The 14,835-nt window shown below is 51.1% G+C and overlaps 1 protein-coding gene across 1 annotated transcript in view; it reads right to left on the bottom strand.

Annotated features, from left to right (window-relative positions):
- Window positions 1–183: 183 nt before the first annotated feature.
- The window catches only part of PRSS54 (serine protease 54), a 19,787-nt gene continuing 5,135 nt past the window's right edge, over window positions 184–14,835 (bottom strand). Inside the window, exons 4-8 of the mRNA XM_070761650.1 lie at window positions 6,323–6,386; window positions 4,344–4,512; window positions 2,377–2,627; window positions 1,731–1,840; window positions 184–786 (exon numbers count right to left, since the gene is read on the bottom strand). Of these exons, the coding sequence (XP_070617751.1) occupies window positions 295–786; window positions 1,731–1,840; window positions 2,377–2,627; window positions 4,344–4,512; window positions 6,323–6,386 (1,086 nt within the window). The 3' untranslated portion in view covers window positions 184–294. The remainder of the gene's footprint in view (window positions 787–1,730; window positions 1,841–2,376; window positions 2,628–4,343; window positions 4,513–6,322; window positions 6,387–14,835) is intronic.

Raw genomic sequence — 14,835 nt, 5'->3', positions numbered from 1 at the left:
TTTGCACCCCTTACTAAATGTGTGGTGACTACTGGTGCCAGTCTAGCAACAGGCCCCTCTTTGTCCTGGCCAAAAACTCAAGTAAAGGCACATCACATCAATAATAGGACACAAAAAGGGATTTAATAGTTGGGGACCTCTAGCCGTGGCCAGTGTCCTGCAGCTTCCCAGGGTTGATGGTTTGTCTTCTTCCTTCTCATGATGTCCCAACTTCTCACAGGGCAAGAAGACCAAGGAAGATGAAAGATTTCCCAAAAGAAATCTGATCTTGGAATAGCCTGGTTGGCCAGTAGTTCAGGAAGCCAGGAGGTGCAGCAGGAGGCCTGTGCAGAGGAGGCCCTGCAGCCCCCGTGGCCAGTCGGTCTTTGCTGAAGAGATGGCCAGCAGTTCTCCCCCATAGTAGTCATAGTAGATCGGAGGATTCGCTCGTGCCTCAGGTGGCCCTTCCGGGTAGGACAGGCTGTCCTCTTCCAGCTCCTCCGAAAGGTTCAGGCCGAGGGGCTCTTCTGAAACATTGGAGACATTCAGGGCTCTCAGTGCCAAAAAGGGTTCAAAGGACAGCCCTGCCTGTTCCTCTGCTGGGCCCCTGAAGGCTGGATGACTTGGGCCACGAAAGGGGGACGCTGGAGCCCTCCATTTCGCCGTGGTGGCTACAATCCAGTCACTGTAGTAGATGAGCCGGCTGTAGAGAAAGGGCCCGTAGCACCTGGTGCCCCCATCGCTCAGTAGGCCCTTCAGCACCCACCGTCCTTTGGCCTCACACAGGACTGGGTTTCCAGCTGAGCCCTTGGAGGAGAGAAGACGCAGGTCACAATTCGAGGCCCTTTTGGACCACTTGAGGCACAACTGGTTGTCTGCGTGAAGCCCAACTCCCCTTGCAGGAGGATATCAGGGGACTTGACGCGCCCACAGGAGAAAAACAGACCAGCCAAGTGAGCAAGGTGGAGTCTTGCAGGGTTTGAAGAAAGGAGCCCACCAGCCCAAATGGCCACCTTGCCCATCTGGAAGTCTCTTGAAGGGCCTTGAGGTTCCTGACGGCCATTCACAGGAGTGGGACAAGCAAATGACCGTTTGAATAATTGTGATGCAAATGCAGACAATCCTCTATAGCAGTGTTTCCCAACCTTGGCAACTTGAAGATATCTGGACTTCAACTCCCAGAATTTCCCAGCCAGCATTTGCTGGCTGGGGAATTCTGGGAGTTGAAGTCCAAATATCTTCAAGTTGCCAAGGTTGGGAAGCACTGCTCTATAGTACATAAGGCCTAGAAGCGGGATCCGGCCCACAGGGCTCTCCTGGGAAATGTAAGGGGCTGCCAACCCATGTTGCTTTGGCCCGGTCTACCCAATGCAAAGAGGAAACATGCCAGCAGTTTGGGGAGTGGCGTCAAGCTGGCCACACCTACCCAGCTGGCCACACCTACCCAGCTGGCCACACCCATCCCCCCCCCCCCGTTGGTCAACCACAATTGTGATGCGGCCCTCAATGAAATTGAGTTTGACACCCGCTCTTACAGTATGTGGGACTTATCTCAAACCCAGATTTCGGCAATTAAGGCCAGATGTTACTCAGTTGTTTAACCTCAGAGGCTTGCAAAAGAAACACGAGGAAATGCTGCTTTCTGGCAGATTCTTGCTAAGTGCAAGCTTGCTTGAGAGCACAGGGAAAGGTGGCCCTCTGAAGCCCCCAGGGGGATGAAGGGGAGGTTTATGCACCCTTGGGGGTCTCACCAGGCATCCAGGCACTCTGTCACCTTCCCGATGGCTGCAACACTCCGTGCTGACGGTTCTGTGCAAGGGACAGGGGTCCACATCTTCCACCGAGAGTTTCTGCAGAGTCCCTGGTGAGCCAAGACAGCAAAGAACCTCTGTGACAGTGATACGAAAAGGTGGCACGCAGAGCCATATCTGCTGGCACGCAAACTGTTCCCCTAGTTCAGCTCCAACATGCATGTGTGTGCCAGCCAGCTGATTTTAGGTTCACACAGAGGCTCTGGGAGGGTGTTTTTGGCTTCCAGAGAGCCTCCAAGGGGGTGGGGGAGGGCGTTTTTGCCCTCCTTCACCTCCAGGGAGGCCTTTGGAGCCTGGAGAAGGCAAAACAGGAGCCTACTGGACCCACCAGAAGCTGGGAAACAGGCCATTTCCGGCTTCCAGAGGGCGGGGAAAGCTGTTTTTGCCCTCCCCAGGCATTGAATTATGGGTGTGGGCACTCGGGCATGTGTAATAGTACGTGCACATGCTCTTTCGGCACCCAAGGAAAGAAAGGTTCGCCATCACTGCTCTATGAAGTCATAAAGGTTGGCAGACTATCCTCCATCACTTCTCAGCTCTCCGTTTGGGGCAGCTGGGGAGCCTTGCAGAAAGAGCGCTGGCTCACCTCCGCGAGGGTCTGGCCAGCCGGCCACAAAGCATTTCTTCAGCATTGCCCCTGGGAAGTCTGGGGTGGGGAAGCAGATGGGCTGCACGGTCTCGCTGAAATGGAGCGGAGTGCTTGTCTTCAGTAGAGCGATGTCGTGCACCAGGGTTATCTCGTCAAAGGCCTCGTGGGGGATGATGGTCTGGATGGGCACCAGAGAACTCCTGGGCCTTTTTGGATCAGACCCTCCAACCAGAGCGGAGATCTTGGTCCTGGAAACAAAGGAGGGGCAGCAAGAAACATCAAAAAGTCTGTAGAGATTCTTAGTCCCCCAGGTCATGGCTGTCCCAAAGGTGCTTTTTTTCAAGAGGCAACCAGGCTTTCTTGTTTTTTCTTTAAAGACGTTTCGCTTCACATCCAAGAATCTTCTTCAGTTCTTCCCTGTTAGTATTCTGTACAAAACAGTTGGCTTTGCAATATATAAACAGGCTAACAATGAATATTTGGTTGTGTTGAAGTCCTATAGCTTTAAGAGGTAGTGTTGCAAATTGCCATAAGAGGGAGCCAGAGTGCATGACTGTCTCTTTCTGCTCTCTCTGCTTTTTCTGCTGATCCACTGTGACTGATGTAGTAAGCTCTGTGTTAGTTTGATGGATTTGTAAGCTGTAACATATGTCTGATATGTAAGACAAAGACAGGCTTGTATTATTATTATTGTATTATTGTAGATATTGACTGATTTGAATGTGTATGACCAGACTGTTAAACTTGATCCTGCTATTTCTAACATAAACACTATTTTATAAACTTTAATGTATCTGTTTTGTATGACTGAAGGATTACTCATATGTCCTGGATATCTGCTGGAATCCCACATTTTCGTCGGTGCATGTCCTTGAGAACTCAAGGGTTTTGCACACTCTTTAACATTCCCCACTATATTGTCAGAGCAGAAGAAGTTTCTTGGATGAGAAGCGAAACAGCTTCAAAGAAAAACAACAACAAGGAAGTCCAGTGGCCTCCTGAAAAAGCATCTTTGGGTCAAGAAACAAGAAGGGTACTAGAGGAAACATGGATTGTCCAGTAAATCTAGAGCCATGGTCACCTTTCTAGATGGGCTTGGCCACCTTTCTCTGGCCGATCTCCTGGGCTGGAGGAACAAAATTTTATCAGGTGAATTTCCTCTGCCTGGAGATGGAGTGATAGAGGAAGATTTGCCTGTTTAAAGCCAGTGCAAACAGCAGAGAAGACACAGGAACCTCAGGGTCAAATTAGAGTTTTATCATTAGGCTGAGAAATGCTTCAGAAATGTTAAAGGCAGCAGCCTGAAAGGGCTGTTCGGGCACAGAAAGCAGAGGTGGGCTGCTAAAGGAGAACGGTGATGTGTGCTCACTCCCGTGGATCTGAGCGCTAGCGGAGTCCAACGCAATTCTGCTGCTGCAACTGGGCAGGGAGCGAAATGGACACTCATGTTGATGGAAGAACTCCCACTGGTGTGTGCTTGGAATCAAGGGTGGACAGCAGGCAGGACGGGGTGGAACACAGTTCCACCGGTGGAAATGAAGCTGCGTGCGCAGCTCCAGCTGACCGGTGACAGTCACTTCTTGGATTATCAGACTCGGCTCAACTCTCTTTCCCCCCCCCCCTCCTGCTGCTGCTGCTGTGTGTGCATCATTTTTTCCTCTTTCCTCCTTCCTGGCCTTGAACGAGCTTCCCTCTCTCCTGCCCAGCTCCCCTCCAGCCTCACGCCCCACCTCCTGAAGCCAGGAAGGAGGAAAGAGCAACATTGGTGAGGTTGTAAGTTGATAACTTAACAGTTCACTTGAACAATGATGATCATTCAAGCCACTCCCACCTGGTCACATGGCCAGCAAGCCACTCCTACAGTCACATGACCATCAAGCCACACCCACAAAATAAGCCGCATCCACAGTGTGGCAGTAAAAAGTTTGGCTGCCCATTACTGCTTGGAATGAACTGAGCATTACCTGCTGTGGAAACTGGAGGCTGTGCTTAGGATCCAGTCTTGACTTAGGATGGAACCAAGCACAAGGTGGCTGCCCTGATCCTGCAGCGAGACCAGCCAAGGGAATTCACCGACAGCAGCCACCTCTTGGGCAGAGTTTGTGGGAACTGAGCTGGTTTGTCTGCCACAACCTGCAGGTTTGTGAAAGAAATGTGCACGTCCATCATTAGGGTCCCCTTGACCTTGCCTTAACTTTTTGCATTTTTTCCCCATTTTCCCACCAAGGCATGGGGCCCCCACCTTCGGTCCATGGACAAGCATTGAGCTGTAGCATGCCAGAAACAAGCAAAGCTCCATCTGTGGGATGCAGGCAGCACCCAAAACCAGTCCTTGGAAAAACCTCTTTCCACCGGTCCCTGGGGCCAAACGTTTGGGGGGCCCTGATCTACAGGATGCTCAAAGGACATTTTTACCATTCTTCCTGCTATAATTTGTCCCTTGCACTCCCTGCAGTGTTGCCCTTGTTTCTGATTGCTTGTTAAGTTGCTGTTTGCAAATTCTTTCACAGAGTTCCCAGTTTCCCTTCTTTGGTTACTTTCAATAAAGGAGGATGTTTGCACCCTTTGGGGCGGTGCATCTCTTGTGCCCATTCCAGACTGGGATGCTCTGCTCCTGGTCCTTTACGCCCTGTACCCTCTTGTTTGGACTACTGCAATGCCCCTTACGTGGGGCTGCCCTCGAAGAGCCTTCGGAAGCTTCAGTTGAACAGAAGGCAGCTGCACAGATAGTGAAAGGTCCTCAGACAACACTACTGTGTCAGCTGTTATTGCAGTGTGCAATTCAAGGTGCTTTAAACCCTACAAGCTTTGAGGTCTTGTACCTGGAGTGTCTTTTCTCCATAGTTTCTACCTGTCCACCCTGCTTGGCAGAAATGGGCAGGCTGCAGGTCCTGTCACCCAAGGAATATTGGCTGTCATGTCCTTCGGAGACTTGGATGACCCTGACCCTTGGCTATATGCCCAACCTGGGGCTCTGAATGTGCTTCTGGCTACAATGATAATTATAATAATTTCCTCAGCAGTTGGAATTTTTTCCAGGCTCGGGTTCTTAAGTAGAAAATGGTTCTTAAGTAGAGGCAAAAAAATCTTGAGCACCCAGTTCTTATCTGGAAAAGTTCTTAAGTAGAAGCGTTCTTAAGTAGAGGTAGCACTGTATTTGTTTTTGTACTGTTTTGACTGTTTTAGAAATTGTTTTCTTTTTCTTCCCAGAATAACTGGATTAAGATGGATGGCTATAGAAAATGAATCAATAACTTTCTTTTCAGGGTCCGTATTGACAATCCCAATTCTAGGAAACACAACCAGTCATTCCTCACAATGGGCACCTTTCAAGAATTGGGATTGTCAATACGGACCATGAAAAGATTATTGATTCATTTCTGTAGCCGCTCATTTCGATCCAGTTATTCTGGTCTGCAACCCTTTCTAAAACAATTATAAACAGTACTAAAACAAATAGATGCAGCTGCTGAGAAATTAATCTCAATCCAATTGCAAAGCTTTTGTGACGGTTGAAGGGAAGACGAATTAGCAACACCAAAGCAGCAGCAAAGGGGTTGAAAAGTGTCCCAGCGATTGGAAAGGAAACTTTCACCAATTAAAGCAGTTTATCCAGTCTCACTTCTCTCCTGCCTGGACAGCATCTGGCAATAGCAGCAGAGGGCAGTCACAGGCACAGAGGTGAACTGCTAAGGTGGAACGGGGATGTGTGCTCACCCCCATGGCTCTGAGTGCTAGTGGAGTCCAGCGCAATTATGCTACTGCACCTGGGCCATGGGCGTCCCTACATGTCCGCGCATGATTTCGCTCCCTGCCCAGGTGCAGTAGCAGAATTGCACTGGACCACTAGCACTGAAAGCCACGGGGGAGAGCACACATCCCCGTTCCACCTTAGCAGCCCACCTCTGGGGCAGGTGTACCGGGGCTCAGGAGCTCCACTCACCAGTTCCTCCAGAAGAAGGCAGGATGAAGACATAGAGGAGCAGCAGAATTCTGACATGTTGGCCCTGTCAAAGAGAAGGAAGGTGAACTGGGGATGGGACAGTTCTCTGCCTCCTCCTCCAGCACAGGCCAAGTCGCTCTGGTCAGCCTCAGTACTCCAGGAGGAGCAGCTGCTCAGTTTCCCCTGGAACATTTCTAGGCAGGCTGAGTCTGGAAACTGTTGGCTCCTTGGGGTGGATGGCTGTGTTTGACTGAGTCTATGGGCTTCTTCTGGAAAAAAGAGTTGCAGAAGACAAATTTCTCCAAAACCCAAGAGGCTGCCTCTTCTCATCTGCAGTGGGTGAGTCCATTAGGAGGACGGGGCTACACCATACATTCACAGCCACTGGGTGGGTCACAGCAAGATCCCAGAAGTTCTGGCTAGCCACTAGGGCGAAGCAGGGAGTCCTGGACTCTGTTTTCAACAGGAGGATCTTTGGTGGAGAGATTAGTCAGGTCGATGATATACAGTGATCCCCCGGTTATTGCGTCCCCGACCATTGCGAACAGGGTAATTCGCGATTTTTCAACCTGGAAGTCAAAACACCATCTGCCCATGCGTGCCCTTTTTTCTATGGGCACGCATGCGTAGATGGTGCCCGGCAGATCAGCTGCTGGGCGGCTTCCCTGGGTCTTCCCCCTCTTGCTGGCGAGAGGGCGAGCAGCGGGCATCAGCAAGGAGTTTCCCCACCGCCCACGCAAACTCCTCGCTGCCGCCCGCCCTTCGCCCGCCCACACCGTTCATTCTCGCGGCCAGAGCGAGCGCGGACAAGCTGTTCGCTGGCGCTAGCACTCGCCTGCCTGCCCGCTAGCGAGGAGCCGCCTGCCTGCCCGCTAGCGAGGAGCCGAAGATTGGGGGCGGCGCGACGTCGCCACCGGCATGGGGGGCTTACCAGCACCCCCCGGACCCCCAACCCGGGTTTGGGGGGCTGCTAGGAAGCCCCCCATGCCGGCGGGGACGTTTTAAAACACCCGCGCGACTTTCCAATGAGTCCCGAAGACAAACGCGTTGTCTTCGGGACTCATTGGAAAGTCGCTAGCACACCCCCAAACCCGGGTTGGGGGTTCGGGGGTGTGCTAGCGAGCCTCCCATGTCGGCGGGGATGTTTTAAAACACCCGCGCGACTTTCCAATGAGTCCCGAAGACAAACGCGTTGTCTTCGGGACTCATTGGAAAGTCGCGCGGGTGTTTTAAAACATCCCCGCCGACATGAGGGGCTCGCTAGCACACCCCCAAACCCGGGTTGGGGGTTCGGGGGTGTGCTAGCGAGCCTCCCATGTCGGCGGGGATGTTTTAAAACACCCGCGCGACTTTCCAATGAGTCCCGAAGACAACGCGTTTGTCTTCGGGACTCATTGGAAAGTCGCGCGGGTGTTTTAAAACATCCCCGCCGACATGAGGGGCTCGCTAGCACACCCCCAAACCCGGGTTGGGGGTTCGGGGGTGTGCTAGCGAGCCTCCCATGTCGGCGGGGATGTTTTAAAACACCCGCGCGACTTTCCAATGAGTCCCGAAGACAAACGCGTTGTCTTCGGGACTCATTGGAAAGTCGCGCGGGTGTTTTAAAACATCCCCGCCAACATGGGGGGCTCGCTAGCACACCCCCGAACCCCCAACCCGGGTTAGGGGGGTGCTAGCGAGCCCCCCATGTCGGCGGGGACGTTTTAAAACACCCGCGCCGCCCCCAATCTTCGGCTCCTCGCTAGCGCTGCGGAAGTAAAAACACCATCTGCACATGCGCAGATGGTGTTTTTACTTCCGCAGCGCTACTTCACGAAAACCCGCTCGTTGCGGGGGGTCCTGGAACGGAACCCTCGCAAAGAGCGGGGGATCACTGTACAGTGATCCCTCGAGTTTCGCGATCTCGATGTTCGCTAAACGCTATATCGCGAGTTTTCAACCCGGAAGTAAACAACACCATCTGCGCATGCGTGGCCTTTTTTTTCTATGGCCACGCATGCGTAGATGGTGGAGTTTCCCCACCGGGCTGAGCGGCTTCCCCTGGGTCTTCCCCCTCTTGCCCCGGTAAGTGGCGCGAGCAAAGGCGTGGGCGCGCGCGCGGGGCCCGCTTCCCAGCTGGGAAGCAACAACACCAACCGGGTGGGTGGGGGAAGCCCCGGCGGCGCGCGCGCGAGGCCCGCTTCCCAGCTGGGAAGCAACAACACCAACCGGGTGGGTGGGGGAAGCCCCGGCGGCGCGCGCGCGAGGCCCGCTTCCCAGCTGGGAAGCAACAACACCAACCGGGTGGGTGGGGGAAGCCCCTGCGGCGCGCGCGCGAGGCCCGCTTCCCAGCTGGGAAGCAAAAACACCAACCGGGTGGGTGGGGGAAGCCCCTGCGGCGCGCGCGCGAGGCCCGCTTCCCAGCTGGGAAGCAACAACACCAACCGGGTGGGTGGGGGAAGCCCCGGCGGCGCGCACGCGAGGCCCGCTTCCCAGCTGGGAAGCAACAACACCAACCGGGTGGGTGGGGGAAGCCCCTGCGGCGCGCGCGCGAGGCCCGCTTCCCAGCTGGGAAGCAACAACACCAACCGGGTGGGTGGGGGAAGCCCCGGCGGCGCGCGCGCGAGGCCCGCTTCCCAGCTGGGAAGCAACAACACTAACCGGGTGGGTGGGGGAAGCCCCTGCGGCGCGCGCGCGAGGCCCGCTTCCCAGCTGGGAAGCAACAACACCAACCGGGTGGGTGGGGGAAGCCCCGGCGGCGCGCGCGCGAGGCCCGCTTCCCAGCTGGGAAGCAACAACACTAACCGGGTGGGTGGGGGAAGCCCCTGCGGCGCGCGCGCGAGGCCCGCTTCCCAGCTGGGAAGCAACAACACCAACCGGGTGGGTGGGGGAAGCCCCGGCGGCGCGCGCGCGAGGCCCGCTTCCCAGCTGGGAAGCAACAACACTAACCGGGTGGGTGGGGGAAGCCCCGGCGGCGCACGCGCGAGGCCCGCTTCCCAGCTGGGAAGCAACAACACTAACCGGGTGGGTGGGGGAAGCCCCGGCGGCGCACGCGCGAGGCCCGCTTCCCAGCTGGGAAGCAACAACACCAACCGGGTGGGTGGGGGAAGCCCCGGCGGCGCGCGCGCGGATAAGCGGCAGCAGCGAGGCGGCGGGGAAACCCCAATCTTCGGCTCCTCGCTGCTGCGGTGGAAGTAAAAACACCATCTGCGCATGCGCAGATGGTGTTTTTACTTCCGCACCGCTACTTCGCGAAAAATCGATCATCGCGAGGGGTCCTGGAACGGAACCCTCGCGATGATCGAGGGACCACTGTAATAGGGAAAATAACAGCACATGCAGAGATGGACAAACTAACACTGGAAATAAAAAATAAGGATGAATCAGAATTTTATAAATGCTGAGCTATGTTCTATGGCTGGCTGGGAAAAAAGGATAAAGTAACCAATGTACATTTAATTAACCACCACCACCACAACAACAAAAGCTATTTCTTGGTGAAAAATTGGCTTAATGGGAAAATAGATATAAGATTAATTATATAAAGTTTAAAAAACTGGTTTATAACATGTATGTAAAATAGGTGTGTAATAGAATGTGAGCACAATAAGAATTGTTATACAGAGCTGCTGTTTTTAAATGTCTTTGTTCTGTATGTTATATGTACATATGTCTATAAATAAAATTCTATTTTTAAAAAAAAAGAGAAATTAGTCAGGTGAGAAAAACGGCCTCTAATAATCCAGAGTTTGGAAGGAGGGGTGGCAGGGAACTCGGGCCCCTAGGCAGAGGGCAAGAGGGGTTTGTTTACCAAAGAACTTCTCACTGGGTCGTGGGATTCTTTCCTTCTTTGTTTCAGACAGAAACACGATGCCTCTTTCATTCTGTAATGCCCAGGGTTGCAGAACTGCTCTTTTGCTAAGGTTCTGTGTTGGTTTGTGTTGCCAGCCCTTCTAAAGACCCCGTGGTTGCCATGGCACCAGAATTCTGCCTCTTCTCCATCACTGGCAAAGAGAGTTTTCTCCATTTGCCATGAGCAACCAGCTTGAGAGATAGGGCACAGGTGTTGCCGGGCAAGGTGACTTCCTTTTACTTGCCTTCCATCTGTTGATCCAGCGGCTTCTGCAAGGCTTCTGTCCCCTTTCCCCACTGACTTCCTGGGTCTCGACTGGCAGCAATTCAATCCATGGTCCGCAAGACTGGGTTACATAGAAACATAGAAGACTGACGGCAGAAAAAGACCTCATGGTCCATCTAGTCTGCCCTTATACTATTTCCTGTATTTGATCTTACAATGGATATACGGTATGTTTATCCCAGGCATGTTTAAATTCAGTTACTGGGGATTTACCAACCACGTCTGCTGGATGTTTGTTCCAAGGATCTACTACTCTTTCAGTGAAATAATATTTTTCTCACGTTGCTTTTGATCTTTCCCCCAACTAACTTCAGATTGTGTCCCCTTGTTCTTGTGTTCACTTTCCTATTAAAAACACTTCCCTCCTGAACTTTATTTAACCCTTTAACATATTTAAACGTTTCGATCATGTCCCCCCTTTTCCTTCTGTCCTCCAGACTATACAGATTGAGTTCATTAAGTCTTTCCTGATACGTTTTATGCTTAAGACCTTCCACCATTCTTGTAGCCCGTCTTTGGACCCGTTCAATTTTGTCAATATCTTTTTGTAGGTGAGGTCTCCAGAACTGAACACAGTATTCCAAATGTGGTCTCACCAGCGCTCTATATAAGGGGATCACAATCTCCCTCTTCCTGCTTGTTATACCTCTAGCTATGCAGCCAAGCATCCTACTTGCTTTTCCTACTGCCCGACCACACTGCTCACCCATTTTGAGACTGTCAGAAATCACTACCCCTAAATCCTTCTCTTCTGAAGTTTTTGCTAACACAGAACTGCCAATGCAATACTCAGATTGAGGATTCCTTTTCCCCAAGTGCATTATTTTACATTTGGAAACATTAAACATTAAACATCACCAGGGATCTTCCTTCAAGGAGTTTTCTGTGACTCCCCAAAGAAGCAGAAAGTTTCCAATTGCTGTCAGTGTCCATGAAAAAAAATATACATTTGTCAAGAATCATGAGGTACAACACTTAATGGTTGTCATAGGGTTCAAATAAGCAACCAGGAAACAATATTAATATAAATCATAAGGATCTGGCAACAAGTTATAGTCATAAAGTCATAAGGGGCATGGATAAGCGCACCATTGTGTCTACCATCCCTGTCCCACTGTCCTATTTTCCTCTTTTATCGTTATATGTATACAAACTACTACTATCCTATCCTATCAATGGGAGGAGTTGGGTGATAGGAACGATGAGTAGACTAATAGTAATAGTAATGCAGCCTTAGTGAATAGTTTGATAGTGGTGACGGAATTATTTGTCAAGGTCCTCTTTCAATATGATGGATGACCATCATCATTTATTTAGCAGAATGATGGCATTGGGGCAAAAATGTTCTTGTATCTAGTTGTCTTGGTGTGCAGTGCTCTATAGCGACGTTTTGAGGGTAGGAGTTGAAACAGTTTGTCCAGGATGCGAGGAGTCAGTCAATATTTTCACAGCCCTCTTTTAAACTCGTGCAGTATACAGGTCCTCAATGGAAGTTACGGATGAAGTTACATTATATACAGATGAAGTTACATTGGAATACAGTGGTACCTCGAGATACGAGTTTAATTCGTTCCGGACCTGGGCTCTTAAGTCGAGCAGCTCTTATCTCGAACGACTTTTCCCCATAGGAATTAATGTAAATAATTTTAATTGGTTCCAGCCCTCAAAAAACTCACAAAGTTAGTCTAAATTATGCAGAAAGACATGTTTTTAATGAAGAAATGTACATGTACATATAAATGAATAATGAAGTTTCTTTCACTTAACTTGTAAACTTTCTTAAACTTTTAAATTTACATATGTTCAACTTCTCTGCCACCCAATCCTGTAGGACAGAGGTCCCCAACCCTTTTTGCACCAGGGACCGGCTTTAAGCGATCAAGAGAGGAATGGGTGAATGAATGGACGGAGGGTGGGAAGGAAGGAAGGAAAGAGGGAAGGGACAGGAACAGAGGAAGGAAGCAAGGAAACTTATGAAAGGGGAGAGTAAGAGAGGAATGAGTGAAGGGAGGGAGGGAGGGAAGAAGGTGGGAAGGAGAAAGAAAAGAAGAAATAGAGGAAGGGAAGGTAAAAGAGAGAAAGAAAAAGAGCAAGAAAGAAAGCAAGAAAGGGGGAAGGGACAGGAACAGAGGAAGGAAGCAAGGAAACTTATGAAAGGGGAGAGTAAGAGAGGAATGAGTGAAAGGAGGGAGGGAGGGAAGAAGGTGGGAAGGAGAAAGAAAAGAAGAAATAGAGGAAGGGAAGGTAAAAGAGAGAAAGAAAAAGAGCAAGAAAGAAAGCTGCAAGCACCCCCCCGAGCCCCCCAGGCCGGCTGCAACCTTTTAAAACACGCGCGCCGCTTCGCAGCTGTCTCCTGAAGCCGAATGCGGAAGTTAGCGTTTGGCTTCAGGAGACAGCTCCTTGGCGCTTGTATCTCGAATTTGGGCTTGTAAGTAGAACAAAAATATCTCTCCCCTCCCAGCTCTTATCTCGAGTTGCTCTTAAGTAGAGCAGCTCTTATGTCGGGGTTCCACTGTATGTCTCCCTTTATTACGGATAGCCTTGATTGTTTTTGTGTGTCATCTGAGTTTATGTGTAAGATGATTAAAGTATTAGAACAGAACAGAATAGAATTCTTTATTGGCCAAGTGTGATTGGACACACAAGGAATTTGTCTTTGGTGCAGTTGCTCTCAGGATACATAAAAAAAAAGGATACATTTGTCAAGAATCATGAGGTACAACACTTAATGGTTGTCATAGAAATCAAATAAGCAATCAAAAAACAATCAATATTAATAAAAATCTTAAGGATACAAGCAGTGAGGGGCTACCAAAATTTTGACTACCACACTGTGAACGTGGCTTATGCAGGATGCTCTACATTTTCTTTCATCATCATTCAGTGCAAATTGGGTGCTCTAGGATGGAGCTTCATTTTCGCTACCCCACTGTGTGTCCGTCCGTCCCCCTCCCGGTCCGGGCAGCAGCCCACCCCTGGATACAAGCAACAAGTTACAGTCATACAGTCATAAATGGGAGGAGGTAGGTGATAGGAATTGTTGTATCCTGAAATGGCTACCTTGTATTTCCTGTAAATAGTTTGTTCCTCTTTCCAGCGCTGTCTGAGCCGAAGCAGGAAGTCGCTCCTGATTGGCTCAGACGCGGCCGGCTCTAGCTTTGGCGGGAACCGCAAATGTATAAAAGGAGCGGTTTCTCCAGGCAGAGTCAGTCGGTACTCGCTGAATTGTCACTTTGCCTTGCTGAGCTGTCACTTGTTCTCTGAGCTGAATAAAAGTACCGATTGCTTGAACCCTGCGTCTGAGTCTACTTCACTGGCGACGAACGGACGGAAGAAACATCGCGTGCAACATGAACAAAGTCCAGATCGGCCAGGCTCCGGAACTCTTCGATCCCGAAAAAACGTCCTGGGACGAATACATGGCCACCTTCGAGATCTTCCTCGAGGCGGCGGGAATACAGGACGCCGAAACCGATCGCAGACGGGCTATTTTTCTTAATTACTGCGGCCCAGAAATCCGTGGCCTTGCCCAGACTCTCACCGACCCGCAGCCAGCAAGAACCGTAGCTTGGGACGTCCTACAGGAGAAGCTAGCGAGCCATTTCAAACCGACCAAACCAGCCATGGTTTTTCGGCATCAGTTTTCCATGATGGCTCAGAAGGAAACTGAGTCAATCAACCAGTTTACAACGCGACTTCGGACGGTACTTGCTCAATGCAAGTTTAAAGACCCGGAAGCTCGCCTCACCGACGCCCTGGTTTTCGGCATGAAAAGCGCCACAGTGAGAAATAAACTCCTCACCGAAGAAGAGCCGACTCTACAAACCGTGATTAAACTAGCGCAAACCGCAGAAGCCGCCGACGCAGCAGCTAGAGAATTGAAAGAACACGGAAGGCGAGAACTCATTGCCAAGATTGACTCCGCGTCTCCCCGCGCCGTGGAATCAGACGACCCCAGCCAACCAGCTCACAACGGGGACAACTGCTTCCTGGTACAAGACCAGCCGAGACACCACAGAGCTACTCACCCAGCCCCCTGCGCGGGCTGCCGGGGAAACCACCAGCGCCATCGATGCCCTTTCCGAGACGCTACATGCCACCGCTGCAACCGTCGAGGCCACATCGCCATCGCATGCAGAGCAACGGCACCAGAAGAGACTTTCGCCACACCGCAATACCAACGACCACAAAACCAGACCCCCCAATCGCGAGAAAAGAGACCGTTCCGCAATTCGGGTCAAAGAAACTACTCAACCGCTAACCGCGACTACTATAGAGGTAACACTCAATTTTCCGTGAATAACACGGCAACAAAAAAGGGGGCTAAAATTGTTATTTCACTGTTACTAAATAACCAGCCTTGCTCAATGGAGCTTGATACGGGATCTAGATATAC

This window comes from Erythrolamprus reginae, chromosome 9 (genome assembly GCF_031021105.1).
Source record: "Erythrolamprus reginae isolate rEryReg1 chromosome 9, rEryReg1.hap1, whole genome shotgun sequence".
Lineage (NCBI taxonomy): Eukaryota > Metazoa > Chordata > Lepidosauria > Squamata > Dipsadidae > Erythrolamprus > Erythrolamprus reginae.
Note: the sequence above shows the minus strand (reverse complement) of the source record. Positions and strands in the feature narration are given on the sequence as shown.